Here is a 27,834-nt window from a genome sequence, read left to right as displayed (position 1 = left end):
CTCCCACAGTCCAGGTTGGGTAATAGTAACTGCCCAGCTGCCACAGTCCAGGCTGGGTAATAGTAACTGCCCAGCTCCCACAGTCCAGGCTGGGGAATGGTAACTGCCCAGCTCCCACAATCCTGGCTGGATGATAGTGACTACCCAGCTCCCACTGTCCTGCTTGGGTAATAGTAACTGCCCAGCTCCCACAATCCAGGCTGGGTAAGAGTAACTACCCAGCTCCCACAGTCCAGGCTGGATAATAGTAACTGCCCAGCTCCCACAATCCAGGCTGGGTAAGAGTAACTACCCAGCTCCCACAGTCCAGGCTGGATAATAGTAACTGCCCAGCTCCCACAATCCAGGCTGGGTAAGAGTAACCACCCAGCTCCCACTGACCAGGCTGGGTAATAGTAACTGCACAGCTCCCACAGTCCAGGCTGGGAAATTGTAACTGCCCAGCTTCCACATTCCAGGCTGGGCAATATTAACTGCCCAGCTCCCACTGTCCAGACTGGGTAATAGTAACTGACCAGCTCCCACAGTCCAAGTTTGGTAATAGTAACTGCCCAGCTCCCACAATCCAGGCCGGGTAATAGTAACTGCCCAGCTCCCACAGTCCAGGTTGGGCAATAGTTACTGCCCAGCTGTCTAAATCCAGACTGGATAATAGTAACTGCCCAGCTCCCATAGTCCAGGTTGGATATTAGTATTTGCCCAGCTCCCACAATCTATGCTCGGCAATAGCAACTGCCCAGCTCCCACAGTCCAGGCTGGGTAATAGTTACTGCCCAGCTCCCTAAATCCAGGCTGGGTAATAGTAACTGCCCAGTTCCCACAGTCCAGACTGGGTAATAGTTACTGCCCAGCTCCCTAAATCCAGACTGGGTAATAGTAACTGCCCAGCTCCCATAGTCCAGGTTGGATATTAATAACTGCACAGCTCCCACAATCTACGCTCGGCAATAGCAACTGCCCAGCTCCCACAGTCCAGGCTGGGTAATAGTAACTGCTCAGCTCACACTGTCCAGGCTGGGGAATAGTAACAGCCCAGCTCCCACAGTCCAGGCTGGGTAATAGTAACTGCCCAGCTCCCACAGTCCAGGCTGGGTAATAGTAACTGCCCAGCTCCCACAGTCCAGGCTGGGGAATGGTAAATGCCCAGCTCCCACATTCCAGACTTGGTAATAGCAACTGCCCAGCTCCCACATTCCAGGCTGGCGAATGGTAACTGCCCAGCTCCCACAATCCTGGCTGGATGATAATAACTACCCAGCTCCCACTGTCCAGCTTGGGTAATAGTAACTGCCCAGCTCCCACAGTCCAGGCTGGGTAATAGTAACTACCCAGCTCCCACTGACCAGGCTGGGTAATAGTAACTGCCCAGCTCCCACAGTCCAGGCTGGGAAATTGTAACTGCCCAGCTCCCACATTCCAGGCTGGTCAATAGTAAATGCCCAGCTTCCACAGTCCAGGGCTGGGTAATACTCACTGCCCAACCCCCCCAATGCAGGCTGCGTAAATTAACTGCCCAGCTCGCACAGTCCAGGTTGGGTAATAGTAACTGCCCAGCTCCCACAATCCAGGCTGGGAATTAGTAACTGCCCAGCTCCCACAGTCCAGGCTGGTTATTGGTAACAGCCCAGCTACCACAGTCCAGGCTGGGTAATATTAATTGCCCAACTCCCACAGTGCAGGCTGTGCAATAGTAACTGCCCATCTCCCACAGTCCAGGCTGGGTATTGGTAACAGCCCAGCTACCACAGTCCAGGCTGGGTAATATTAATTGCCCAACTCCCACAGTGCAGGCTGTGCAATAGTAACTGCCCATCTCCCACAGTCCAGGCTGGGTATTGGTAACAGCACAGCTACCACATTCCAGTCTGGGTATTAGTAACTGCCCAACTCCCACAGTCCAGGCTAGGTATTGGTAACAGCCCAGCTACCACAGTCCAGGCTGGGTATTGGTAACAGCCCGGCTACCACAGTCCAGGCTGGGTAATATTAATTGCCCAACTGCCACAGTGCAGGCTGTGCAATAGTAACTGCCCAGCTCCTATAGTCCAATCTAGGTAATAGTAACTGCCCAGCTCCCTCATTGCAAGCTGGGTAATAGTAACTGCCCAGCTCTCACAGTCCAGGCTGTGCAATAGTAAATGTCCAGCTGCCACAGTCCAGGCTGGGTAGTAGTAACTGCCCAGCTCCTACAGTCCAGGCTGCGTAATAGTAACTGCCCAGCTCCCACAGTCCAGGCTGGGGAATGGTAACTGCCCAGCTCCCACAATCCAGGCTGGATGATAGTGACTACCCAGCTCCCACTGTCCAGCTTGGGTAATAGTAACTGCCCATCTCCCACAATCCAGGCTGGGTAAGAGTAACTACCCAGTTCCCACAGTCCAGGCTGGATAATAGTAACTGCCCAGCTCCCACAAGGCAGGCTGGGTAACAGCAACTGCCCAGCACCCACAGTCCTGGTTGGATATTAGTAACTGCCCAGCTCCCACAATCTAGGCTCAGCAATAGCAACTGCCCAGCTCCCACAGTCCAGGCTGGGTAATAGTAACTGCCCAGCTCCCACAGCCCAGGCTGGGAAATAGTAACTGCCCAGCTCCCACAGCCCAGCCTGGGAAATAGTGACTGCCCAGCTCCCACAGCCCAGGCTGGGAAATAGTAACTGCCCAGCTCCCACAGCCCAGGCTGGGTAATAGTAACTGCCCAGCTCCCACAGTCCTGGTTGGATATTAGTAACTGTCCAGCTCCCACAATCTAGGCTCAGCAATAGCAACTGCCCAGCTCCCACAGTCCAGGCTGGGTAATAGTAACTGCCCAGCTCCCACAGTCCAGGCTGTGTAATAGTAACTGCCCAACTGCCACAGTCCAGGCTGGGTAATAGTAACTGCCCAGCTCCCACAGTCCAGGCTGGGTAATAGTAACTGCCCAGCTCCCACAGTCCAGGCTGGGGAATGGTAAATGCCCAGCTCCCACATTCCAGGCTGGCGAATGGTTCCTGCCCAGCTCCCACAATCCAGGCTGGATGATAATAACTACCCAGCTCCCACTGTCCAGCTTGGGTAATAGTAACTGCCCAGCTCTCACAGTCCAGGCTGGGAAATTGTAACTGCCCAGCTCCCTCAGTCCAGGCTGGGTAATAGTAACTACCCAGCTCCCACTGACCAGGCTGGGTAATAGTAACTGCCCAGCTCCCACAGTCCAGGCTGGGAAATTGTAACTGCCCAGCTCCCACATTCCAGGCTGGTCAATAGTAAATGCCCAGCTTCCACAGTCCAGGGCTGGGTATACTCACTGCCTAGCTCCCACAATGCAGGCTGCGTAAATTAACTGCCCAGCTCGCACAGTCCAGGTTGGGTAATACTGGCTGCCCAGCTCCCACAATCCAGGCTGGGAAATAGTAACTGCCCAGCTTCCACAGTCCAGGCTGGGTATTGGTAATAGCCCAGCTACCACAGTCCAGGCTGGGTAATATTAATTGCCCAACTCCCACAGTGCAGGCTGTGCAATAGTAACTGCCCATCTCCCACAGTCCAGGCTGTGCAATAGTAACTGCCCATCTCCCACAGTCCAGGCTGGGTATTGGTAACAGCCCAGCTACCACAGTCCAGGCTGGGTAATACTAATTGCCCAACTCCCACAGTGCAGGCTGTGCAATAGTAACTGCCCATCTCCCACAGTCCAGGCTGGGTATTGGTAACAGCCCAGCTACCACAGTCCAGGCTGGGTATTGGTAACAGCCCAGCTACCACAGTCCAGGCTGGGTAATATTAATTGCCCAACTGCCACAGTGCAGGCTGTGCAATAGTAACTGCCCAGCTTCTATAGTCCAATCTAGGTAATAGTAACTGCCCAGCTCCCTCATTGCAAGCTGGGTAATAGTAACTGCCCAGCTCTCACAGTCCAGGCTGTGCAATAGTAAATGTCCAGCTGCCACAGTCCAGGCTGGGTAGTAGTAACTGCCCAGCTCCTACAGTCCAGGCTGCGTAATAGTAACTGCCCAGCTCCCACAGTCCAGGCTGGGGAATGGTAACTGCCCAGCTCCCACAATCCAGGCTGGATGATAGTGACTACCCGGCTCCCACTGTGCAGCTTGGGTAATAGTAACTGCCCAGCTCCCACAATCCAGGCTGGGTAAGAGTAACTACCCAGCTCCTACAGTCCAGGCTGGATAGTAGTAACTGCCCAGCTCCCACAAGGCAAGCTGGGTAACAGCAACTGCCCAGCACCCACAGTCCTGGTTGGACATTAGTAACTGCCCAGCTCCCACAATCTAGGCTCAGCAATAGCAACTGCCCAGCTCCCACAGTCCAGGCTGGGTAATAGTAACTGCCCAGCTCCCACAGCCCAGGCTGGGAAATAGTAACTGCCCAGCTCCCACAGCCCAGTCTGGTTAATAGTAACTGCCCAGCTCCCACAGCCCAGTCTGGGTAATAGTAACTGCCCAGCTCCCACAGCCCAGGCTGGGAAATAGTAACTGCCCAGCTCCCACAGCCCAGGCTGGGTAATAGTAACTGCCCAGCTCCCACAGCCCAGTCTGGGTAATAGTAACTGCCCAGCTCCCACAGCCCAGGCTGGGTAATAGTAACTGCCCAGCTCCCACAGCCCAGGCTGGGAAATAGTAACTGCCCAGCTCCCACAGCCCAGGCTGGGTAATAGTAACTGCCCAGCTCCCACAGCCCAGGCTGGGTAATAGTAACTGCCCAGCTCCCACAGCCCAGGCTGGGTAATAGTAACTGCCCAGCTGCCACAGTCCAGGCTGGGTAATAGTAACTGCCCAGCTCCCACAGTCCAGGCTGGGGAATGGTAACTGCCCAGCTCCCACAATCCTGGCTGGATGATAGTGACTACCCAGCTCCCACTGTCCTGCTTGGGTAATAGTAACTGCCCAGCTCCCACAATCCAGGCTGGGTAAGAGTAACTACCCAGCTCCCACTGACCAGGCTGGGTAATAGTAACTGCACAGCTCCCACAGTCCCGGCTGGGAAATTGCAACTGCTCAGCTCCCACATTCCAGGCTGGGCAATATTAACTGCCCAGCTCCCACTGTCCAGACTGGATAATAGTAACTGACCAGCTCCCACAGTCCAAGTTTGGTAATAGTAACTGCCCAGCTCCCACAATCCAGGCCGGGTAATAGTAACTGCCCAGCTCCCACAGTCCAGGTTGGGCAATAGTTACTGCCCAGCTGTCTAAATCCAGACTGGATAATAGTAACTGCCCAGCTCCCATAGTCCAGGTTGGATATTAGTATTTGCCCAGCTCCCACAATCTATGCTCGGCAATAGCAACTGCCCAGCTCCCACAGTCCAGGTTGGGTAATAGTAACTGCCCAGCTGCCACAGTCCAGGCTGGGTAATAGTAACTGCCCAGCTCCCACAGTCCAGGCTGGGGAATGGTAACTGCCCAGCTCCCACAATCCTGGCTGGATGATAGTGACTACCCAGCTCCCACTGTCCTGCTTGGGTAATAGTAACTGCCCAGCTCCCACAATCCAGGCTGGGTAAGAGTAACTACCCAGCTCCCACAGTCCAGGCTGGATAATAGTAACTGCCCAGCTCCCACAATCCAGGCTGGGTAAGAGTAACTACCCAGCTCCCACAGTCCAGGCTGGATAATAGTAACTGCCCAGCTCCCACAATCCAGGCTGGGTAAGAGTAACTACCCAGCTCCCACTGACCAGGCTGGGTAATAGTAACTGCACAGCTCCCACAGTCCAGGCTGGGAAATTGTAACTGCCCAGCTCCCACATTCCAGGCTGGGCAATATTAACTGCCCAGCTCCCACTGTCCAGACTGGGTAATAGTAACTGACCAGCTCCCACAGTCCAAGTTTGGTAATAGTAACTGCCCAGCTCCCACAATCCAGGCCGGGTAATAGTAACTGCCCAGCTCCCACAGTCCAGGTTGGGCAATAGTTACTGCCCAGCTGTCTAAATCCAGACTGGATAATAGTAACTGCCCAGCTCCCATAGTCCAGGTTGGATATTAGTATTTGCCCAGCTCCCACAATCTATGCTCGGCAATAGCAACTGCCCAGCTCCCACAGTCCAGGCTGGGTAATAGTTACTGCACAGCTCCCTAAATCCAGGCTGGGTAATAGTAACTGCCCAGTTCCCACAGTCCAGACTGGGTAATAGTTACTGCCCAGCTCCCTAAATCCAGACTGGGTAATAGTAACTGCCCAGCTCCCATAGTCCAGGTTGGATATTAATAACTGCACAGCTCCCACAATCTACGCTCGGCAATAGCAACTGCCCAGCTCCCACAGTCCAGGCTGGGTAATAGTAACTGCTCAGCTCACACTGTCCAGGCTGGGGAATAGTAACAGCCCAGCTCCCACAGTCCAGGCTGGGTAATAGTAACTGCCCAGCTCCCACAGTCCAGGCTGGGTAATAGTAACTGCCCAGCTCCCACAGTCCAGGCTGGGGAATGGTAAATGCCCAGCTCCCACATTCCAGACTTGGTAATAGCAACTGCCCAGCTCCCACATTCCAGGCTGGCGAATGGTAACTGCCCAGCTCCCACAATCCTGGCTGGATGATAATAACTACCCAGCTCCCACTGTCCAGCTTGGGTAATAGTAACTGCCCAGCTCCCACAGTCCAGGCTGGGTAATAGTAACTACCCAGCTCCCACTGACCAGGCTGGGTAATAGTAACTGCCCAGCTCCCACAGTCCAGGCTGGGAAATTGTAACTGCCCAGCTCCCACATTCCAGGCTGGTCAATAGTAAATGCCCAGCTTCCACAGTCCAGGGCTGGGTAATACTCACTGCCCAACCCCCCCAATGCAGGCTGCGTAAATTAACTGCCCAGCTCGCACAGTCCAGGTTGGGTAATAGTAACTGCCCAGCTCCCACAATCCAGGCTGGGAATTAGTAACTGCCCAGCTCCCACAGTCCAGGCTGGTTATTGGTAACAGCCCAGCTACCACAGTCCAGGCTGGGTAATATTAATTGCCCAACTCCCACAGTGCAGGCTGTGCAATAGTAACTGCCCATCTCCCACAGTCCAGGCTGGGTATTGGTAACAGCCCAGCTACCACAGTCCAGGCTGGGTAATATTAATTGCCCAACTCCCACAGTGCAGGCTGTGCAATAGTAACTGCCCATCTCCCACAGTCCAGGCTGGGTATTGGTAACAGCACAGCTACCACATTCCAGTCTGGGTATTAGTAACTGCCCAACTCCCACAGTCCAGGCTAGGTATTGGTAACAGCCCAGCTACCACAGTCCAGGCTGGGTATTGGTAACAGCCCGGCTACCACAGTCCAGGCTGGGTAATATTAATTGCCCAACTGCCACAGTGCAGGCTGTGCAATAGTAACTGCCCAGCTCCTATAGTCCAATCTAGGTAATAGTAACTGCCCAGCTCCCTCATTGCAAGCTGGGTAATAGTAACTGCCCAGCTCTCACAGTCCAGGCTGTGCAATAGTAAATGTCCAGCTGCCACAGTCCAGGCTGGGTAGTAGTAACTGCCCAGCTCCTACAGTCCAGGCTGCGTAATAGTAACTGCCCAGCTCCCACAGTCCAGGCTGGGGAATGGTAACTGCCCAGCTCCCACAATCCAGGCTGGATGATAGTGACTACCCAGCTCCCACTGTCCAGCTTGGGTAATAGTAACTGCCCAGCTCCCACAATCCAGGCTGGGTAAGAGTAACTACCCAGTTCCCACAGTCCAGGCTGGATAATAGTAACTGCCCAGCTCCCACAAGGCAGGCTGGGTAACAGCAACTGCCCAGCACCCACAGTCCTGGTTGGATATTAGTAACTGCCCAGCTCCCACAATCTAGGCTCAGCAATAGCAACTGCCCAGCTCCCACAGTCCAGGCTGGGTAATAGTAACTGCCCAGCTCCCACAGCCCAGGCTGGGAAATAGTAACTGCCCAGCTCCCACAGCCCAGCCTGGAAAATAGTGACTGCCCAGCTCCCTCAGCCCAGGCTGGGAAATAGTAACTGCCCAGCTCCCACAGCCCAGGCTGGGTAATAGTAACTGCCCAGCTCCCACAGTCCTGGTTGGATATTAGTAACTGTCCAGCTCCCACAATCTAGGCTCAGCAATAGCAACTGCCCAGCTCCCACAGTCCAGGCTGGGTAATAGTAACTGCCCAGCTCCCACAGTCCAGGCTGTGTAATAGTAACTGCCCAACTGCCACAGTCCAGGCTGGGTAATAGTAACTGCCCAGCTCCCACAGTCCAGGCTGGGTAATAGTAACTGCCCAGCTCCCACAGTCCAGGCTGGGGAATGGTAAATGCCCAGCTCCCACATTCCAGGCTGGCGAATGGTTCCTGCCCAGCTCCCACAATCCAGGCTGGATGATAATAACTACCCAGCTCCCACTGTCCAGCTTGGGTAATAGTAACTGCCCAGCTCTCACAGTCCAGGCTGGGAAATTGTAACTGCCCAGCTCCCACAGTCCAGGCTGGGTAATAGTAACTACCCAGCTCCCACTGACCAGGCTGGGTAATAGTAACTGCCCAGCTCCCACAGTCCAGGCTGGGAAATTGTAACTGCCCAGCTCCCACATTCCAGGCTGGTCAATAGTAAATGCCCAGCTTCCACAGTCCAGGGCTGGGTATACTCACTGCCTAGCTCCCACAATGCAGGCTGCGTAAATTAACTGCCCAGCTCGCACAGTCCAGGTTGGGTAATACTGGCTGCCCAGCTCCCACAATCCAGGCTGGGAAATAGTAACTGCCCAGCTTCCACAGTCCAGGCTGGGTATTGGTAATAGCCCAGCTACCACAGTCCAGGCTGGGTAATATTAATTGCCCAACTCCCACAGTGCAGGCTGTGCAATAGTAACTGCCCATCTCCCACAGTCCAGGCTGTGCAATAGTAACTGCCCATCTCCCACAGTCCAGGCTGGGTATTGGTAACAGCCCAGCTACCACAGTCCAGGCTGGGTAATACTAATTGCCCAACTCCCACAGTGCAGGCTGTGCAATAGTAACTGCCCATCTCCCACAGTCCAGGCTGGGTATTGGTAACAGCCCAGCTACCACATTCCAGTCTGGGTATTAGTAACTGCCCAACTCCCACAGTCCAGGCTGGGTATTGGTAACAGCCCAGCTACCACAGTCCAGGCTGGGTATTGGTAACAGCCCAGCTACCACAGTCCAGGCTGGGTAACATTAATTGCCCAACTCCCACAGTGCAGGCTGTGCAATAGTAACTGCCCAGCTCCTATAGTCCAATCTAGGTAATAGTAACTGCCCAGCTCCCTCATTGCAAGCTGGGTAATAGTAACTACCCAGCTCTCACAGTCCAGGCTGGGCAATAGTAAATGTCCAGCTGCCACAGTCCAGGCTGGGTAGTAGTAACTGCCCAGCTCCTACAGTCCAGGCTGCGTAATAGTAACTGCCCAGCTCCCACAGTCCAGGCTGGGGAATGGTAACTGCCCAGCTCCCACAATCCAGACTGGATGATAGTGACTACCCAGCTCCCACTGTCCAGCTTGGGTAATAGTAACTGCCCAGCTCCCACAATCCAGGCTGGGTAAGAGTAACTACCCAGCTCCCACAGTCCAGGCTGGATAATAGTAACTGCCCAGCTCCCACAAGGCAGGCTGGGTAACAGCAGCTGCCCAGCACCCACAGTCCTGGTTGGATATTAGTAACTGCCTAGCTCCCACAATCTAGGCTCAGCAATAGCAACTGCCCAGCTCCCACAGTCCAGGCTGGGTAATAGTAACTGCCCAGCTCCCACAGTCCAGGCTGGGTAATAGTAACTGCCCAGCTCCCACAGCCCAGGCTGGGAAATAGTAACTGCCCAGCTCCCACAGCCCAGGCTGGGTAATAGTAACTGCCCAGCTCCCACAGCCCAGGCTGGGAAATAGTAACTGCCCAGCTCCCACAGCCCAGGCTGGGTAATAATAACTGCCCTGCACCCACAGTCCTGGTTGGATATTAGTAACTGTCCAGCTCCCACAATCTAGGCTCAGCAATAGCAACTGCCCAGCTCCCACAGTCCAGGCTGGGTAATAGTAACTGCCCAGCTCCCACAGTCCAGGCTGGGTAATAGTAACTGCCCAGCTCCCACAGCCCAGGCTGGGTAATAGTAACTGCCCAGCTCCCACAGCCCAGGCTGGGTAATAGTAACTGCCCAGCTCCCACAGCCCAGGCTGGGTAATAGTAACTGCCCAGCTCCCACAGCCCAGGCTGGGTAATAGTAACTGCCCAGCTCCCACAGCCCAGGCTGGGTAATAGTAACTGCCCAGCTCCCACAGCCCAGGCTGGGTAATAGTAACTGCCCAGCTCCCACAGCCCAGGCTGGGTAATATTAACTGCCCAGCTCCCACAGCCCAGGCTGGGTAATAGTAACTGCCCAGCTCCCACAGCCCAGGCTGGGTAATAGTAACTGCCCAGCTCCCACAGCCCAGGCTGGGTAATAGTAACTGCCCAGCTGCCACTGACCAGGCTGGGTAATAGTAACTGCCCAGCTCCCACAGTCCAGGCTGGGAAATTGTAACTGCTCAGCTCCCACATTCCAGGCTGGGCAATATTAACTGCCCAGCTCCCACTGTCCAGACTGGGTAATAGTAACTGCCCAGCTCCCACTGTCCAGACTGGGTAATAGTAACTGACCAGCTCCCACAGTCCAAGTTTGGTAATAGTAACTGCCCAGCTCCCACAATCCAGGCTGGGTAATAGTAACTGCCCAGCTCCCTCAGTCCAGGTTGGGCAATAGTTACTGCCCAGCTGCCTAAATCCAGACTGGATAATAGTAACTGCCCAGCTCCCATAGTCCAGGTTGGATATTAGTATTTGCCCAGCTCCCACAATCTATGCTCGGCAATAGCAACTGCCCAGCTCCCACAGTCCAGGTTGGGTAATAGTAACTGCCCAGTTCTTTACAGTCCAGGCTGGGTAATAGTTACTGCCCAGCTCCCTAAATCCAGTCTGGGTAATAGTAACTGCCTAGCTCCCACACTCCAGGCTGGGTAATAGTTACTGCCCAGCTCCCTAAATCCAGACTGGGTAATAGTAACTGCCCAGCTCCCATAGTCCAGGTTGGATATTAATAACTGCACAGCTCCCACAATCTACGCTCGGCAATAGCAACTGCCCAGCTCCCACAGTCCAGGCTGGGTAATAGTAACTGCTCAGCTCACACTTTCCAGGCTGGGGAATAGTAACAGCGCAGCTCCCACAGTCCAGGTTAGGTAATAGTAACTGCCCAGCTCCCACAGCCCAGGCTGGGTAATAGTAACTGCACAGCTCCCACAGTCCAGGCTGGGAAATTGTAACTGCTCAGCTCCCACATTCCAGGCTGGGCAATATTAACTGCCCAGCTCCCACTGTCCAGACTGGGTAATAGTAACTGCCCAGCTCCCACTGTCCAGACTGGGTAATAGTAACTGACCAGCTCCCACAGTCCAAGTTTGGTAATAGTAACTGCCCAGCTCCCACAATCCAGGCTGGGTAATAGTAACTGCCCAGCTCCCTCAGTCCAGGTTGGGCAATAGTTACTGCCCAGCTGCCTAAATCCAGGCTGGATAATAGTAACTGCCCAGCTCCCATAGTCCAGGTTGGATATTAGTATTTGCCCAGCTCCCACAATCTATGCTCGGCAATAGCAACTGCCCAGCTCCCACACTCCAGGCTGGGTAATAGTTACTGCCCAGCTCCCTAAATCCAGACTGGGTAATAGTAACTGCCCAGCTCCCATAGTCCAGGTTGGATATTAATAACTGCACAGCTCCCACAATCTACGCTCGGCAATAGCAACTGCCCAGCTCCCACAGTCCAGGCTGGGTAATAGTAACTGCTCAGCTCACACTGTCCAGGCTGGGGAATAGTAACAGCGCAGCTCCCACAGTCCAGGTTAGGTAATAGTAACTGCCCAGCTCCCACAGTCCAGGCTGGGCAATAGTAACTGCCCAGCTTCCACAGTCCAGGCTGGGTAATAGCAACTGCCCAGCTCCCACAGTCCAGGCTGGGGAATGGTAACTGCCCAGCTCCCACAATCCAGGCTGGATGATAGTGACTACCCAGCTCCCACTGTCCAGCTTGGGTAATAGTAACTGCCCAGCTCCCACAATCCAGGCTGGGTAAGAGTAACTACCCAGCTCCCACAGTCCAGGCTGGATAATAGTAACTGCCCAGCTCCCACAATCCAGGCTGGGTAAGAGTAACTACCCAGCTCCCACTGACCAGGCTGGGTAATAGTAACTGCCCAGCTCCCACAGTCTAGGCTGGGAAATTGTAACTGCCCAGCTCCCACATTCAGGCTGGGCAATATTAACTGCCCAGCTCCCACTGTCCAGACTGGGTAATAGTAACTATCCAGCTGCCACAGTCCAAGTTTGGTAATAGTAACTGCCCAGCTCCCACAATCCAGGCTGGGTAATAGTAACTGCCCAGCTCCCACAGTCCTGGTTGGGCAATAGTTACTGCCCAGCTGCCTAAATCCAGACTGGGTAATAGTAACTGCCCAGCTCCCATAGTCCAGGTTGGATATTAGTATTTGCCCAGCTCCCACAATCTATGCTCGGTAATAGCAACTGCCCAGCTCCCACAGTCCAGGTTGGGTAATAGTAACTGCCCAGTTCTTTACAGTCCAGGCTGGGTAATAGTTACTGCCCAGCTCCCTAAATCCAGGCTGGGTAATAGTAACTGCCCAGCTCCCACAGTCCAGGCTGGGTAATAGTTACTGCCCAGCTCCCTTAATCCAGACTGGGTAATCGTAACTGCCCAGCTCCCATAGTCCAGGTTGGATATTAATAACTGCACAGCTCCCACAATCTACGCTTGGCAATAGCAACTGCCCAGCTCCCACATTCCAGGCTGGGTAATAGTAACTGCTCAGCTCCCACAGTCCAGGCTGGGGAATAGTAACAGCGCAGCTCCCACAGTCCAGGTTAGGTAATAGTATCTGCCCAGCTCCCACAGTCCAGGCTGGGCAATAGTAACTGCCCATCTCTTATAGTGCAGGCTGGGTAATATTAACTGCCCAGCTCCCACAATCCAGGCTGGGTAATGGTAACTGCCCAGCTCGCACAGTCCAGGCTGGGCAATAGCAACCGCCCAGCTCACACAATCCAGGCTGGGTAAATTTACTGCCCTGCTCCCACAATCCAGCTGGGTAAATTAACTACCCACCTCGCACAGTCCAGGCTGGGTAAATTAACTGCCCATCTCCCACAGTCCATGCTGGGGAATGGTAACGTCCCAGCTTGCACAGTCCAGGCTGGGCAATAGTAACTGCCCAGCTGCCACAGTCCAGGCTGGATAATAGTAACTGCCCAGCTCCTACAGTCCAGGCTGCGTAATAGTAACTGCCCAGCTCCCACAGTCCAGGCTGCGTAATAGTAACTGCCCAGCTCCCACAGTCCAGGCTGCGTAATAGGAACTGCCCTGCTCCCACAAGGCAGGCTGGGTAACAGCAACTGCCCAGCTCCCACATTCCTGGTTGGATATTAGTAACTGCTCAGCTCCCAGAATCTTGGCTCATCAATAGCAACTGCCCAGCTCCCACAGACCAGGCTGGGTAATAGTAACTGCTCAGCTTCCACAGTTCACGCTGGGTAATTATAACTGCCCAGCTCCCATAGCAAAGGCTGGGCAACATTAACTGCCCAGCTCCCAATGTCCAGGCTGGGTAATAGTAACTGCTTAGCTCCCACTGTCCAGGCTGGGGAATAGTAACTACCCAGCTCTCACAATCATTGGTGGGTAAGAGTAACTACCCAGCTCCCTCAGTCCAGGCTGGGTAATAGTAACTGCCCAGCTCCCATAGCCCAGGCTGGGCAACATTAACTGCCCAGCTCCCAATGTCCAGGCTGGGTAATAGTAACTGCTTAGCTCCCACTGTCCAGGCTGGGGAATAGTAACTACCCAGCTCTCACAATCATTGGTGGGTAAGAGTAACTACCCAGCTCCCTCAGTCCAGGCTGGGTAATAGTAACTGCCCAGCTCCCACAGTCCAGGCTGGGAAATATTAACTGCCCAGCTCCCACAGTCCAGGCTGGGAAATATTAACTGCCCAACTCTCACAGTTCAGGCTTTGAAATAGTAACTGCCCAGCTCCCACAATCCAGGCTGGGTAAGAGTAACTACCCAGCTCCCACTGACCAGGCTGGGTAATAGTAACTGCCCAGCTCCCACAGTCCAGGCTGGTTAATAGTAACCGCCCAGTTCCCACAGTCCAGGCTGGTTAATAGTAACCGCCCAGCTCCCACAGTCCAGGCTGGGTAAGAGTAACTGCCCAGCTCCCACAATCCAGGCTGGGTAATGGTAACTGCCTAGCGCCCACAGTCCAGGCTGGGTAATAGTAACTGCCCAGCTCCTTCAGTCCTGGCTGGGTAATAGTAAGTCCCCAGCTCCCACAATCCAGGTTGGGTAAATTAACTGCCCAGCTGCCACAATCCAGGCTGGGTAATAGTAACTAACCAGCTCCCACTGTCCAAGCTGGGCAATAGTAACTGCCCAGCTCCTGCAGTCCAGTTTGGGTAATAGTAACTGCACAGCTCCCACAGTCCTTGCTGTGTAAATTATCTGCCCAGCTCCCACTGTCCAGGTTGGGTAAATTAACAGCCCAGCTCCCACAGTCCAGGCTGGGCAATAGTAACTACCCCAGCACCCATAGTCCAGGCTGGGCAATAGCCCACAGTCCAGGCTGCGTAATAGTAACTGCCGGGCTCGTACAGTCGAGGCTGGGTAATTGTAACTGCCCAGCTCCAACAATCCAGGCTGAGTATTAGCAACTGCCCAGCTCCCACAGTCCAGGCTGGGAAATAGTAACTGCCCAGCTCCCACAGTCCAGGCTGGGCAATAGTAACTGTCCAGCTCCTACAGTCCAGGGCTGGGTAATAGTAATTGCCCAGCTCCCACAATGCAGGCTGCGTAAGTTAACTGCCCAGCTCGCACAGTCCAGGTTGGGTAATAGTAACTGCCCAACTCCCACAATCCAGGCTGGGTAATAGTAACTGCCCAGCTCCTACAATCCAGGCTGGGAAATAGTAACTGCCCAGCTCCCACAGTCCAGGCTGGTTATTAGTAACTGCCCAGCTCCTATAGTCCAGTCTTGATAATAGTAACTGCCCAGCTCCCTCATTGCAAGCTGGGTAATAGTAACTGCCCAACTCCCAAAGCCCAGGTTGCTTAATAGTAACTGCCCAGCTCCCACAAGGCAGGCTGGGTAACAGTAACTGTCCAGCTCCTACAGTCCAGGCTGGGTAATATTAACTACCCAGCTCCCACAATGCAGGCTGCGTAAATTAACTGCCCAGCTCGCACAGTCCAGGTTGGGTAATAGTAACTGCCTACCTCCCACAATCTAGGCTGGGTAATAGTAACTGCCCAGCTCCTACAATCCAAGCTGGGAAATAGTAACTGCCCAGCTCCCACAATGCAGGCTGCGTAAATTAACTGCCCAGCTCGCACAGTCCAGGTTGGGTAATAGTAACTGCCCAGCTCCCACAATCCAGGCTGGGTAATAGTAACTGCCCAGCTCCTACAATCTAGGCTGGGAAATAGTAACTGCCCAGCTCCCACAGTCCAGGCTGGGTATTAGTAACTGCCCAGCTCGCACTGTCCAGGCTGGGCAATAGCAACCGCCCAGCTCACACAATCCAGCCTGGGCAATAGTAACTGCCCAGCTGCCACAGTCCAGGCTGGATAATAGTAACTGCCCAGCTCCCGCAGTCCAGGCTGCGTAATAGTAACTGCCCAGCTCCCACAAGGCAGGCTGGGTAACAGCAACTGCCCAGCTCCCACATTCCTGGTTGGATATTAGTAACTGCTCAGCTCCCACAATCTAGGCTCATCAATAGAACTGCCCAGCTCCCACAGTCCAGGCTGGGCAATAGTAACTGCCCAGCTCCCACAGTCCAGGCTGGGTAATAGTAACTCCCCAGCTCCCACAGTCCAGGCTGGGTAATAGTTGAGGTTGTTTCAGGGCTGTGTGAAATAACGCTGGCTTTGTTGCCTGATGCTCTGTTCACATTGATGGGCTGTACTTTGTAATACTGATAACTTGTCCAGACTCTCTGGGATGCTGGGTCAACTGGCCATGCCCATCACTCTGACTCCTGTGGGCACTTTTGAATCTGGGCTTTTTGAATTTGTTATTGGGCGTTGGTGATGCTAGCAAGACTGCTTTTATTGCCTGTTCCTCATCGCCCTGAGAAGGTAATGGTGGGCCTCATTTGTAATTTACTGCAGTGCTTGTGGTTGTTCCCCAGTAAAGGCCTTGGTTGGAAAATATTGTCCCAGTAATTAGGATGAAATAATGAAGATTTGTCCAAGTCTAGATGGTCTGTGACTTGGAGGTGATCGTGTTCTCATGACATGGCTGCTGTTTTACTTCTCAGCAAACAGGAGAGGAAGGTGAAACAACAACAGAAAATGCTGGAAAAACTCAGCAGGTCTAACAACATCTGTGGGGAGAGAATAAAACACAGTTAATGTTTTGAGTCCTTATGACCCTTCTTCAGAACAAGACATGTGACTCCAGACCCACAGCAATGTGGCTGATTCTTAAATGCCCTCTGAACAAGGGCAATTCGGATGGACAATTAATGCTGGCCTAGCCAGCGACACCCATATCCCATGAACAAATATAAAAAAATCAGTCAATTGTTGGATGTTAATTGTAAATCATTTGGGTGTTTAATTATTTTCTGGTATTAATTGTGGACTCACTTTATACAAAAATGTGGGAGCACGTTTAAAGAGGGGTTGGTTGGAGATGCATAATATGCAATGTGTGTCTCTTGTCAATAAAAGTTTAAGTATATAAAGACTAGGTTCCAATATTTTATTTGATTATCTGCTCCTAGCACTGCTTGCTTGTCCCTACAACCACTCCACCCACCCCCACTTCTCTCCCCCTACCCCCCCCTACCTTAAACCAGCTTATATTTCACCCGTCTCCTAATATTCACTCAGTTCTGTTGAAGGGTCATGAGGATTCGAAACGTCAACTCTTTTCTTCTCCGCCGATGCTGCCAGACTTGCTGAGTTTTTCCAGGTGATTCTATTTTTGTTTTGGATTTCCAGCATCCGCAGTTTTTTGTTTTTATCCAATATTTAAGCCATCATCATGTAGCCATCTGAGTTTCAACAGTGAAGAGACTGGATATTGAGTCCAGTGGCACAGCACTGATCAAATAAACTGCTCACTCCTAGGTAGTGTCGAGTTTCTTGAAGTTTTGGCTGCATCCTCCAGGAGTGTGGTGATTATTCCATCACTCGCCTGATCTGAGGCTTATAGAAAGTGATTTGGGATGTTGAAGGCTCAGGAGGAATGCCAGTCACTGTGGAGTATCCAACCCCAGGCCTATTGTTGTGGCTGTGATGTCGGTGTTGGCTGGTTCAGCTCAGCTTCTGGTCAGTGGTGACTCTCAAGGTGATGATGTTGCATGACAGGAGATGGTTTGGCTTTCTGCTATCTGAGATGATTGTTATCTGACATGGGTCAGTCTGAGGCTGGATGTTGTCTATAGCTGACATGGGCTGCTTTCTTATCATGCTGTGTTGGAAAATCTGATTCCTCAACGCTCAGTCTAGGCTTAAGATAAGGAAGCGGGTGCCAGAATAACCCCAAACCGGTTTAATTCACTTTACAGGTATAGCAACACCTTCCTGTGTGCTACACATAGAAGAGTATGGACATATCGGTGAGCAGGTCTTGCTTGTGTCAATGATTGTGTTAGAAGCTTGCAATACAGTCAAACAGGAATTGGTTCGTTTACTTTTTTGAAATGAGACATCTCTGTTCTGTGCACAAATCAATTCAGCTGGTGTGTTTCCTTTAACTTGTTGCAGCATGCCTGTTTCCCACCCTCCATGAAGAACTGGCATTCGTTGTACAGGAAGCTTGATGTCATTATGTAAATTGGACTAAAGCCAGAGAATGGAGTGGGATCAATCAACTCCTGCAAATGATATCTGCCTTTTTGTGCTTGGGATTTTGTCTGTGTGGAATATCTTGGCCCCTCTGTTTTCTAGCTGCCTGTTGGGAACATGTGTAAGGGCTGTCGGGAATCAGCTGACTTGCCCCAGTAGGCAGTATCTCATTTGGGGTTAGGGGAAGGAATTAGAGTTTTGGCCTCTGATCCCCTAATCTGTATCAAAGGGATTGGAACTCAGCAATGAGAAAGTGATAATTCAGTTGTACAGAGCCTTGATCAGATCCCACCTGGAGTAACTGTGTTACTCCTGCCCATCACACCTCAGGAAGGCTATACTGGCAGTGCAGATTACCCAGAATTGCACCAGGATTTAAAGGGTTAAATTATGAAGACATTACATAATATGGCTTTATTCATTTCTGCTTAGAATGTTGACATATGAGTTAATCAGCATTTAAGACGTTAGAGATTTGATTGGATTGAAAAAAACAATTTCCTCCAGAGGAGTACAGAACAAGGACACATAACTTTAGAATTAGATTTGGGTCATTCAGGGTTGAAATCAAAAAGCATTTCCTCACATAAAGGATAGTGAAAACCTGGAACGTTTTCAGTGGCTGTAAATGCTGGGTGACAATTGAAATTTTAAAGACAGATTGATAGATTTTTGTTGGGTAAGGGGAATCAAAGGATATGAAACAAAGATGGGTATTTGGAGTTTGAGGTACGGGTCAGCCATGATCTATTGTAACATGTTTGAGGGGCTGAATGGCCTCTTTCTGTTCCTGTGAGGTCTTGCTGTTTCTGTGGATTTAGCTGTTCAATTTCATTGGGTTTGTTTGTTTTCTACATTGCATAATAATCTGCCAGATGTGGTCCCCATGCTTTATCTTGGGGCTGGACAAAGAAATAAGCACCATACAAATTAAAAGATCCAGCAAAATCCAATGGAAAAAAGATAATCTTGCTTGTTTTTCAGATATGGACTGACCTCCTGCACCTTCTGTTCTTGTACAAATGCCTGACAATGCAGTTTTAATAATCTGCTGTCTAATTTCTCTACACAAATCTACACTAGTTTAGCTGGGCTTTAGAAGCAGATATACAGTGATGAGGTCAACACTGCCACTGAGGGGAACCAGACTGATTAACTGAAGGATACTCTATGTTAGTTCCTTGAAAAGAGTCACATGAAGAGTCACTTGGGGTTTATGTCAGTGTGAAATGTGAAGCTGAAGAGTTAAACAAGAAGCCTGGATCAGTGCCATGTTAGCTGATATAAGCTAGCATGGTGACAGTGGAGCTACCATTTATGTTGGTGCTGGAGAGGGAGAAATCAGTCATTCAATACCCCTCAGGAGGCACCATGTGATGGTCAGGACTGTCACTGATAGCCCTGGTGAGACAAGTACCCTGCTGGCACTTATTGTCTTGACAAACTCCTAAAGAATGACCACTTAGATGCGGTACTGGTTACAGGACAAAGGGTATCCAACTCTTCTTCAGGAGAGGTGGAGAGAAAGAGGGAGGGAGTTGGCAAAAAAAGCACATTTTTTCCTATCACTGGTACAATGAATGCAATGCTGAAGGTAAGTGCAATAAGCCTTCTTTCTAATCCTCCATGACTGTGAAGGGGAGTCAGGGTTCAGTGATGTATAACCCTTAATGAGTTTGATCAGTTTCTTTCCTTTCATATGATTTAAAAGGAAAGATTAATCCTGAGCACAGCGACAGGACATGGGGATGTAGAGATTGGTTCAGGTTTAATCACATCAGTAGCTGCAGTGAACTCCAGATAGGGGAAGAGAGACAACCCTTGGAGTTGTTCAAGAGGTGATTTGATGCTGTGATGGGCCAGTGGGTCTTGAGGAAGGATGAACTCATTGGGCCAAACCGGTTCTTTGGGCAGGTGTCTGTTGTTGTTAGGAAAATTTGGTGTTTCAGTGCAGACAGAGCTAGGTCATTTGTGCCTACCCACCCCATAGAACCTGGACCCTCAGCGTATTCAGAGAGAGACCCTCACCCAGAGAACCCGGACCCTCAGTGTACTGCAGAGAGAGACCCTCACCCAGAGAACCCGGACCCTCAGCGTCTGCAGAGAGAGACCCTCACCCAGAGAACCCGGACTCTCAGCGTACTGCAGAGAGAGACCCTCACCCAGAGAACCCGGACCCTCAGCATACTGCAGAGAGAGACCCTTACCCAGAGATCCGAACCCTCAGCATTCTGCAGAGAGACCCTCACCCAGAGAACCCGGACCCTCAGCATACTGCAGAGAGAGACCCTCATCCAGAGAACCCAGACCCTCAGCGCCTGCAGAGACCCTCACCCAGAGAACCTGGACCCTCAGCATACAGCAGAGAGAGAGACCCTCATCGCAGAGAATCCAGACCCTCAGCGTACTTCAATGAGAGACCCCCACCCAATAGAACCCAGCCCCTTGTGTACGGCAGTGAGAGAGACCCACACTCCAGGGAACAGACCCTCAGTGTACTGCATTGATTTAGACACCCCCTCACCATAGAACCTGGACCCTCAGTGTACTGCATTGATCCACCATCACCCCATAGAACCCGGACCCTCAGTGTACTGCCGGGAGAGAGACCCCACCCCATAGAACCAAGACCCTCAGTGTACAGCAGTGATAGAGATCCCCACCCCATAGAACCCGGACCCTCAGTGTACTGCAGTGATAGAGACCCCCACCCACTGTGGAACCCAGACCCTCAGTGTAATGCTGTGATTGAGACCCCCACCTACCTGATAGAACCTGAATCCACAGCGGAGTTCATTAAGGATTCTGTACATGCAACTTGCTGACTGCCACTTACTTGCTACCAGTGCCAGAGCAGTGTCTGATACATGCTGTCATTTAACTCACCTTTGTAGCACTGATCACACACACAGAAGTAAGTGAACAAAAATAAATCTGACATAGAAACCAAGGTGTCAAGGAGAGGGAGCTGTTTCTTATTCCGTTGTTCTGTTTATTTAAATTCCTGATTCAGTTGAAGCTCTTGTGATTACAAGACCCTAATGAGCCACTGGATAAATGCACTGCTAGGTTGGTGATGTGACACCGGAACAGGGTTGGTCCAGGTTCTTTCCCTGGTCAGTAATGAGTTTGCAGCTTATATCTTAGTGGGGCACTACTGATGTCAACAGTGTCCCTGGTTGAGGGAGGGGATGCTGTGCTTACTGTCGAGTTGTGTGTGCTTGTGCGTGTACATGAATGTGTACATGTGTATGTACAAGTATACGAAAATTAGGCTCGAGTCGGCTGAGCAGATTGCATCCAATCCCTTTCAAAGTTTGCGGATGTTACGAAGCTTGGGAGTGTTGTGAACTGCGAGGGGGATGGTGTGGAACGTCAAGAGGACGTAGACAAGTTGGTGGAGTGGGCAGTTAGATGGGAGATGAAGTTCAATTGGGGGAAGTGTGAGGTGATGCATTTTGGTAGGAAGAACATGGACAGACAATATAAAATAAGGGGTGAAATTTTGAAGGGGATGCAGGAGCAGAAAGACTTTGGTGTATATGTGCCTAGATCATTGAAGGTGGCAAGATGGGTGGAGAGAGCAGTTAATAAAGCATATAGCATCCTGGGCTCTATTAATAGGAGCATAGAGCACAAGAATAAGGAGGTTATGCTGAATTTATATAAGACACTTGTTAGACCTCAGCTGGAATGTTGTGTACAGTTCTGGCACCACACTATAGGAAGGATGTGAACACATTGGAGAGAGTGCAGAAGAGGTTTACAAGAATTGTTCCAGGGATGAGAAACTTCAGTTATGAGGATAGATTGGAGAGGTTGGGACTGTTCTCCTCGGAGAGAAGGCGGCTGAGAGGAGGTTTGATAGAGATGTTCAAAATCATGAGGGGGCTGGACAGAGTAGATAGGGAGAAGCTGTTCCCAATCGTAAAAGGGTCAAGAACGAGAGGGCACAGTGATTTTCAAAAGAAGCAAGCATGACGTGAGAAATATCTTTTTCACACAATGAGCGATTCAGGTCTGGAATGCACTGCCTGGAAGTGTGGAGGCAGGTTCAATCGAGGCACTCAAGAGGACTTTGTTTTTATTCAAATAATCATCTAATGTGCCGGGTACAGGGAAAAGGCAGGGCAATGGCACGAGGTCATAATGCTCATTTGGAGAGCCAGTGCAGACACAATGGGCCAAATGGCCGTCTCTTGTGCCTTTAAAATTCTGTGATTCTGTCAAGGCCGATAAGGGAAGAGTGGCCAGTGGAGAAGGCGAACACTGATATCAATGGAGGTTCGGGGCAGGAAGGACCATAATTGTAATATGTTATCTGGGTGATAATATGTTTGCAGTAAAGTGTTTCTGTCATTCTTCATGCATGGGTCTGTAATACAATTAATAACTTTAGTGTTATTACTTGAACTGATCATAGAATCATTTTATCCAAAGGAGCTTATTCAGCCGAGGTTTGGTTGGATTGTTCGAGTTTGATCTGTCTGTCCTGCTGGTCTGAGATTGATTTTCATTTCCGCCCCCAGTTCCTTGTTTTAAAAAAAAAGTCAGGGCCACAGAAAACAAGAATGGGATCCCAAATACAGTTGTAATTCAGATTAAAAGATTTGATGTGTTTGTGTTAAATGCATCATTTGTTCTGATGCATCTTCACCAGAGGGTCACTCTGTGTGTGGGCAGTTTCACAGGTTACTCAGAGACTGTCCAGTGATCACAAGATGTGAAGAAAGCTGTGTGTGAGAGTGACTTGAGCTTGACTGGGGCAGGATGCAGCTGGGTTCAGGTAAGTGGAAAGTTAGGGTACAATGATCTTTCACCCCTCACTTCAGCTTATCTTGGAGTAAAGGTCAGGAGGAAAGCTTTGTTCTGGGGAAGTGGACAACATGGACAAGGCCACATTTATTGTTCATTCCTATTTGCCCTGAGGGCATTAAGAGTCAGGCACGCAGTATGAGACTGGAGTTACATGTAAGCCAGACTGGCTAAGTGTGACACCCTCCCTTTCCTGAAGGACATAATGAAGCAGTTGAGATTTTACATGAGTCCAGTTCCTTCCTTACTGGATGTTTCTGTGTGAAATGAGTTCAATTTAATTTAATAGACATGATCTTATTGCATGAAACTTAGTGTAAATCATCTGTGAGAAGTCACAGGAAGGGCAGGTTTGGGAAATATGAAATGTTACACTGTAGGTTAGACTTCTGAGGTTTGGGTTATTATTCAGAAAAGATTCTCACTATGTAAATATGTGATCTATTCACAGCAGGTAAGGTACAGACTGTAACCAACCAACCCGTGCTTGCAAAATTCAAAACAATGTTCAGCATTGATGTGATTCTGCAGTTGGAAAACATTGGCCAAATAATCCTCAATGTGCTAAGAATTACACTGACAACCAATTTAAGATTGTCAGTCGGGCTCGCAGTGTGGTGCATTTGCCTGTACTGGAAGCTACATATATCATCAATACACAGGGCCCTGTTCTTTGCAAGCAGAAAGAATATGTACACATATTGTGCTTTTCAGGTTTCAACTAAACAAAATAAGTGACAGCCATTTGATGGTTCACTCCTCAGGGCAATGCCTTGACAAATCAGAGTAAAGCTATCTGATTTAAATTTCAAATAGTGCTTGGCAGTTTAATGTCAGTCATCAACTGGTGCATTCTCCATGGCAACATCTCTATCAATCAGAGCCCACTTGTTAACCATCAGCGTTCTCTCCTTGTACAGTATAAATTGTTCCCTTTACATTTGATATTCTTGTGATTTGTGCGGATGAGTGCAAGACGAAAAGCTTTGAGAAAAAATGACTTTTTTTCAGTAATTCTCACTATGTACCTAATCTTAAATATTTGATAAAAAAGAAAATGCTAGAAATACTCAGCAAGATTAGCAGCCTCTGCGGAGAGAGAAGCAGAATTATTGTTTTGAGTCAATATGACGCTTAAATATTTGACGCTGGAACTGGCCCAGGTCAGTATTTGGTACAGATATTATAGTTTTAACTCTTCAAAAAGTGCAGAAGTGCACTGCTCTCTCTCTTTCATCCTGGCTGCTGCAGCGGAACCTTTTTCAATCCTGCTGTGCCTGTGGGGTCTCTATTTTGAGCAGCTTGAGACTAGTGTCCTGTCACTTTAGCTAATGTGTAAAACCCTGGCTTCCTGATGTTAGCTGGAATTGACCTGGAGACTACAACTCTGAATCACCACACACCATTTGACATTATGATATCACTGCCTGGCAATGGCATGCTACCCCCAAGAGGGCCCATGCCAGTTGTGGAGATCTTGTTAAAGATATTGCCATTCTTGAAATAGTACCCCTTACTTTTCAGGGAAGCTGCACAATACTAGCAACCTGTCAGCACGAGTTAATTTAAAACAAATATTTAACTGCAGTCATTGTGCAAGTTTCGAGGGCCAGAATTTGGTTCCAAGTAGACACAATATTAAACTTTCAGGCACGCAGCTCTATTTTGTGATCCCCATGAGAGTTCTGTAAGGGGCCGTATGTCTTTGCTGCCCCAGGTGTGTGCCATGTGTAGTTGTTTATAAATTCTTCAATTGATTTTTCCCAGGCTGAGAAGGAGAAATTAATTGAGCATGAGAACCAGTGTGTAGTGGACCACTTGCAGATGATGCTCCAGCATGTTATGGGAATAAGGACTGCAGTGGAAAGCTTGCAACCCCTGAACCTGCAGCAGGCCAATGTTAAAGTAAACCAGCTGTTTACATCAGTTCGAGAAATGGAGGAGACACTTGGACCATTCCGGTCGATCTCTCTCAGACAGGGCTTCTCCCCTGAAGACCTGGGGAAACCCTCGCTGTTGGAAAAATTAGAAGATGTGCAAAAGCGGTGTGTAACTCTTAAACACAAAGCTGAAACCTTCGAAAACATTGTTTGTGTTCTCAATCGTGAAGTGGAGCGAGCCTCTGTGAGCATGACAGCTTACGAACAGCAGCACAAACTGGACCAGGAGAAGATTGAAGCCTTACAAACAAAGGTGGGTAAACTGGCACAGCCCTGCCTGGAAAAGCCAGGCTGAGAGCAGTCTGCAGGCTTACCAGGTGTAGAAGGATTCATGCCTCAGTGAATTGCTCCCCTGTGCCTCCCGCTGCTGCAGTGTGGTGCTGCAGACTGTCTCTACCCTCCAGCTTTTCGCACAAGGGACCATTGCTCCATTGTGCACTTTAGAAGCTTGTGACCGCAGCTGCTCAAAGGTCAGATTCTGGCACTGAAAAGAGAATGTATAACATGACAGAGTAGGGTCCATTGAGTGAATAGCTGAACTCTGCACCTGTTTCACCATGGATGCACCACACTGTACAGTACATGATCCTTAAATTGTCTCTGCAGCCCCAAGAAGGAATCATCTCTCCCTTTCCAATATCTAGCTGGTGGGTACATGTCTGTCACTGTATAAAACCCACCAAATGAACATACAAATTAGGAGCAGGAGTAGGCTGTTCAACTTCTTGAGCCTGCTCCGCCATTCAATAAGATCATGGCTGATCTGATTGTGGCCTCAACTCCACATTATGCCTACCCTTGATAATCTATGACCCCCTTCTTAGTCAAGAATCTATCTACCTTTACCTTAAAAATATTCATTAACCCAGCCTCCACCACTCTCCAGGGAAGAGAATTCCACTGACTGACAACCCTCTGAGAGAAAAAAATTCTTCTCATCTCCTTAAATGGGACACTCCTTTTTAAACTGTTTCCCCTGGTTCTAGTCTCTCTGATAAGGCGAAACACCCTTTCAGCATCCACCCTGTCAAGTCCTCTCAGGATCAGATATGTTTCAATAAGATCACTTCTCATTCTTCTAAATTCCAGTGGGTACAGGCCCAACCTGCTCAACCTTTCCTCTAAGATAACCCCCTTCATCCCAGGTATCAGTCATGTGAACTTTCTCTGAACTGCCATGCAATTATATTATTTCTTAAATAAGGAGGCCAAAACTGTACACAGTGCTCCAGATGTGATCTCACCCAAGGCCCTGTTCATCTGCGGTAAAATATGCCTACTTCTATATTCCATTCCCTTTACAATAAACAACAGCAATTCACCTGCCTTCCTAATCACTTGCTGTACCTGCATACTAACCTTTTGTGATTCATGTACCAGGACACCCAGATCCCTCTGTACTGCAGAATTCTGCAATCTTTCTCCATTTAAATAATATTCTGTTCTTCCTGCAAGTGAACAAGTTCACATTTTCCAATGTAATATTCCACCTGCCAAATTTTTGCCCACTCATTTAAACTATCTATATCCCTTTGCAGACTCCTTTTCTCCTCTTTACAACTTACTTTCCTATCCATCTTTATGTCAGGACTGTACCAGTCCTGTACCGCAGTGCTTTACAATGACAGATTTGTCCCCACCAGTCCTGTACGCCAGTGTTATACAATGACAGATCTGTCCTCACCAGTACTATGCCCAGTGTTATAAAATGACAGATCTATCCCCACCAGTACTGTGCCTGGTGTTATACAATGACAGATCTATCCCCACCAGTACTGTGCCCGGTGTCATACAGACCTGTTCCCACCCTACTTGTATTCCAGTGTTATACAGCTCAGAATACATTCCCCTTGCAAATTTTGAAGTACGTGATCTAGAAACGTATCCTGTATTTGTATCTGACTGTTATTGGCTGTATAAAATCCCGCTGAACCCTAGTGCCAACTTTGGACCATTTTTGACTCTGGTATTTTTAGTAATGTCATTACCTGACGAGCCTGCCCATCTTTAATCTTGTTGCTGTGTCCCAGGTGCGTCAGATGGAGCGTGCCACAGCACTGAAGGACCTGGCCATAGCAGAGCTGGAGCTAAAGTTTCAGGCATTCGAATACAGTACTGATAATGGAATCTTTATTTGGAAAATATCTGATTTCAGTAGAAGACGGCAGGATGCTAAATCCCAGCGATCACCCGCCATATTCTCCCCAGGTTAGTCCCACATTACTCACATTGGATTCTTCTCAATATGGACAGCCATAATGTGAGGGAAGGTGCATACATTAAATAATTTCAGTCAGAATATCTTTATTCATGATATCAGAGAGGACCTCCCAACTGGAAAATGAAGGTTGAAATCCCAACCTTCCAAATGCAAATATATTGGAAATGGGGAAATGCTGCAGGAGCAGGATTCACAAGAGACGTGACTGGGAACTGTAACGAACAGGCATTATTTCAATTACATGGGAACCACTGTAGGTCACACTTCACAGCGAAACCTATGCTCAGGAATTTGATTATAGTGGAGGGAGGGTGCTTGCTGCTGCCCCCATATTCCTGACTGCTTTTGCATGTTCCCAGAGGTGAGAGAATCCAGGATGTCGCAGTAACTTGGAAACTGCAGCAGATGGCTGGTACAGGTTGTTTCTCTACTTTTGCCCTTTACTGGTGTCCACATTGCATTAATGTTTTGCTCTATCTGCCAAAAGTACCAAATACCAGTGGGTGTTGCCTTCATGGCAAAATAGACTTTTTTTCACTCTTCCCAAATCTGTCCCTCCCTAACAGGCTCACTGCAAGAAGGGGTGGATAGGACTTGAAGTGAGAGGCTGTAGATCCCCTTTTTGCTAATGAGGCATTGATTCAAACCCAGCTGGTAAATAAGATCAGAGTCTCCTCACAACTTTTGGGTACCCACCAACCAATAGAACTGCATATGATCTTGTGTCTCAGCAGCCTGGCAGTTACGCCCTTGCAGTAACATCCTGTCTGAATATTATTGCTGCTCATCCTACTGATCCCCACTTGCCTGGATGAGTGCAGCTCCAACAACATTCAAGAAACTTGACACCATCCAGGACAAAGCAGCCCACTTGAATGGCACCCCTTCCACAAACATTCAGTCCCTTCACCACTGATGCACAGTGGCAGCACTCGCCAAGGCTCCTTAGACAGCACCTTCCAAATCCACAACCACTACCATCTAGAAGGACAAGGGCAGCAGATAGATAGGAACA

The 27,834-nt window shown here is 49.9% G+C and overlaps 1 protein-coding gene across 2 annotated transcripts in view; it reads left to right on the top strand.

Annotated features, from left to right (window-relative positions):
* traf2b (Tnf receptor-associated factor 2b) overlaps positions 1–27,834 on the top strand; it is a 176,425-nt gene that overhangs the window by 142,486 nt on the left and 6,105 nt on the right. For both annotated transcript variants that reach the window (XM_041193547.1, XM_041193546.1), the window contains exons 8-9: positions 24,426–24,851; positions 26,629–26,806. In XM_041193547.1, the coding sequence (XP_041049481.1) occupies positions 24,426–24,851; positions 26,629–26,806 (604 nt within the window). The remainder of the gene's footprint in view (positions 1–24,425; positions 24,852–26,628; positions 26,807–27,834) is intronic.

Source organism: Carcharodon carcharias, chromosome 8 (assembly GCF_017639515.1).
Source record: "Carcharodon carcharias isolate sCarCar2 chromosome 8, sCarCar2.pri, whole genome shotgun sequence".
Lineage (NCBI taxonomy): Eukaryota > Metazoa > Chordata > Chondrichthyes > Lamniformes > Lamnidae > Carcharodon > Carcharodon carcharias.
This window is presented reverse-complemented; position numbering and strand designations above follow the sequence as displayed.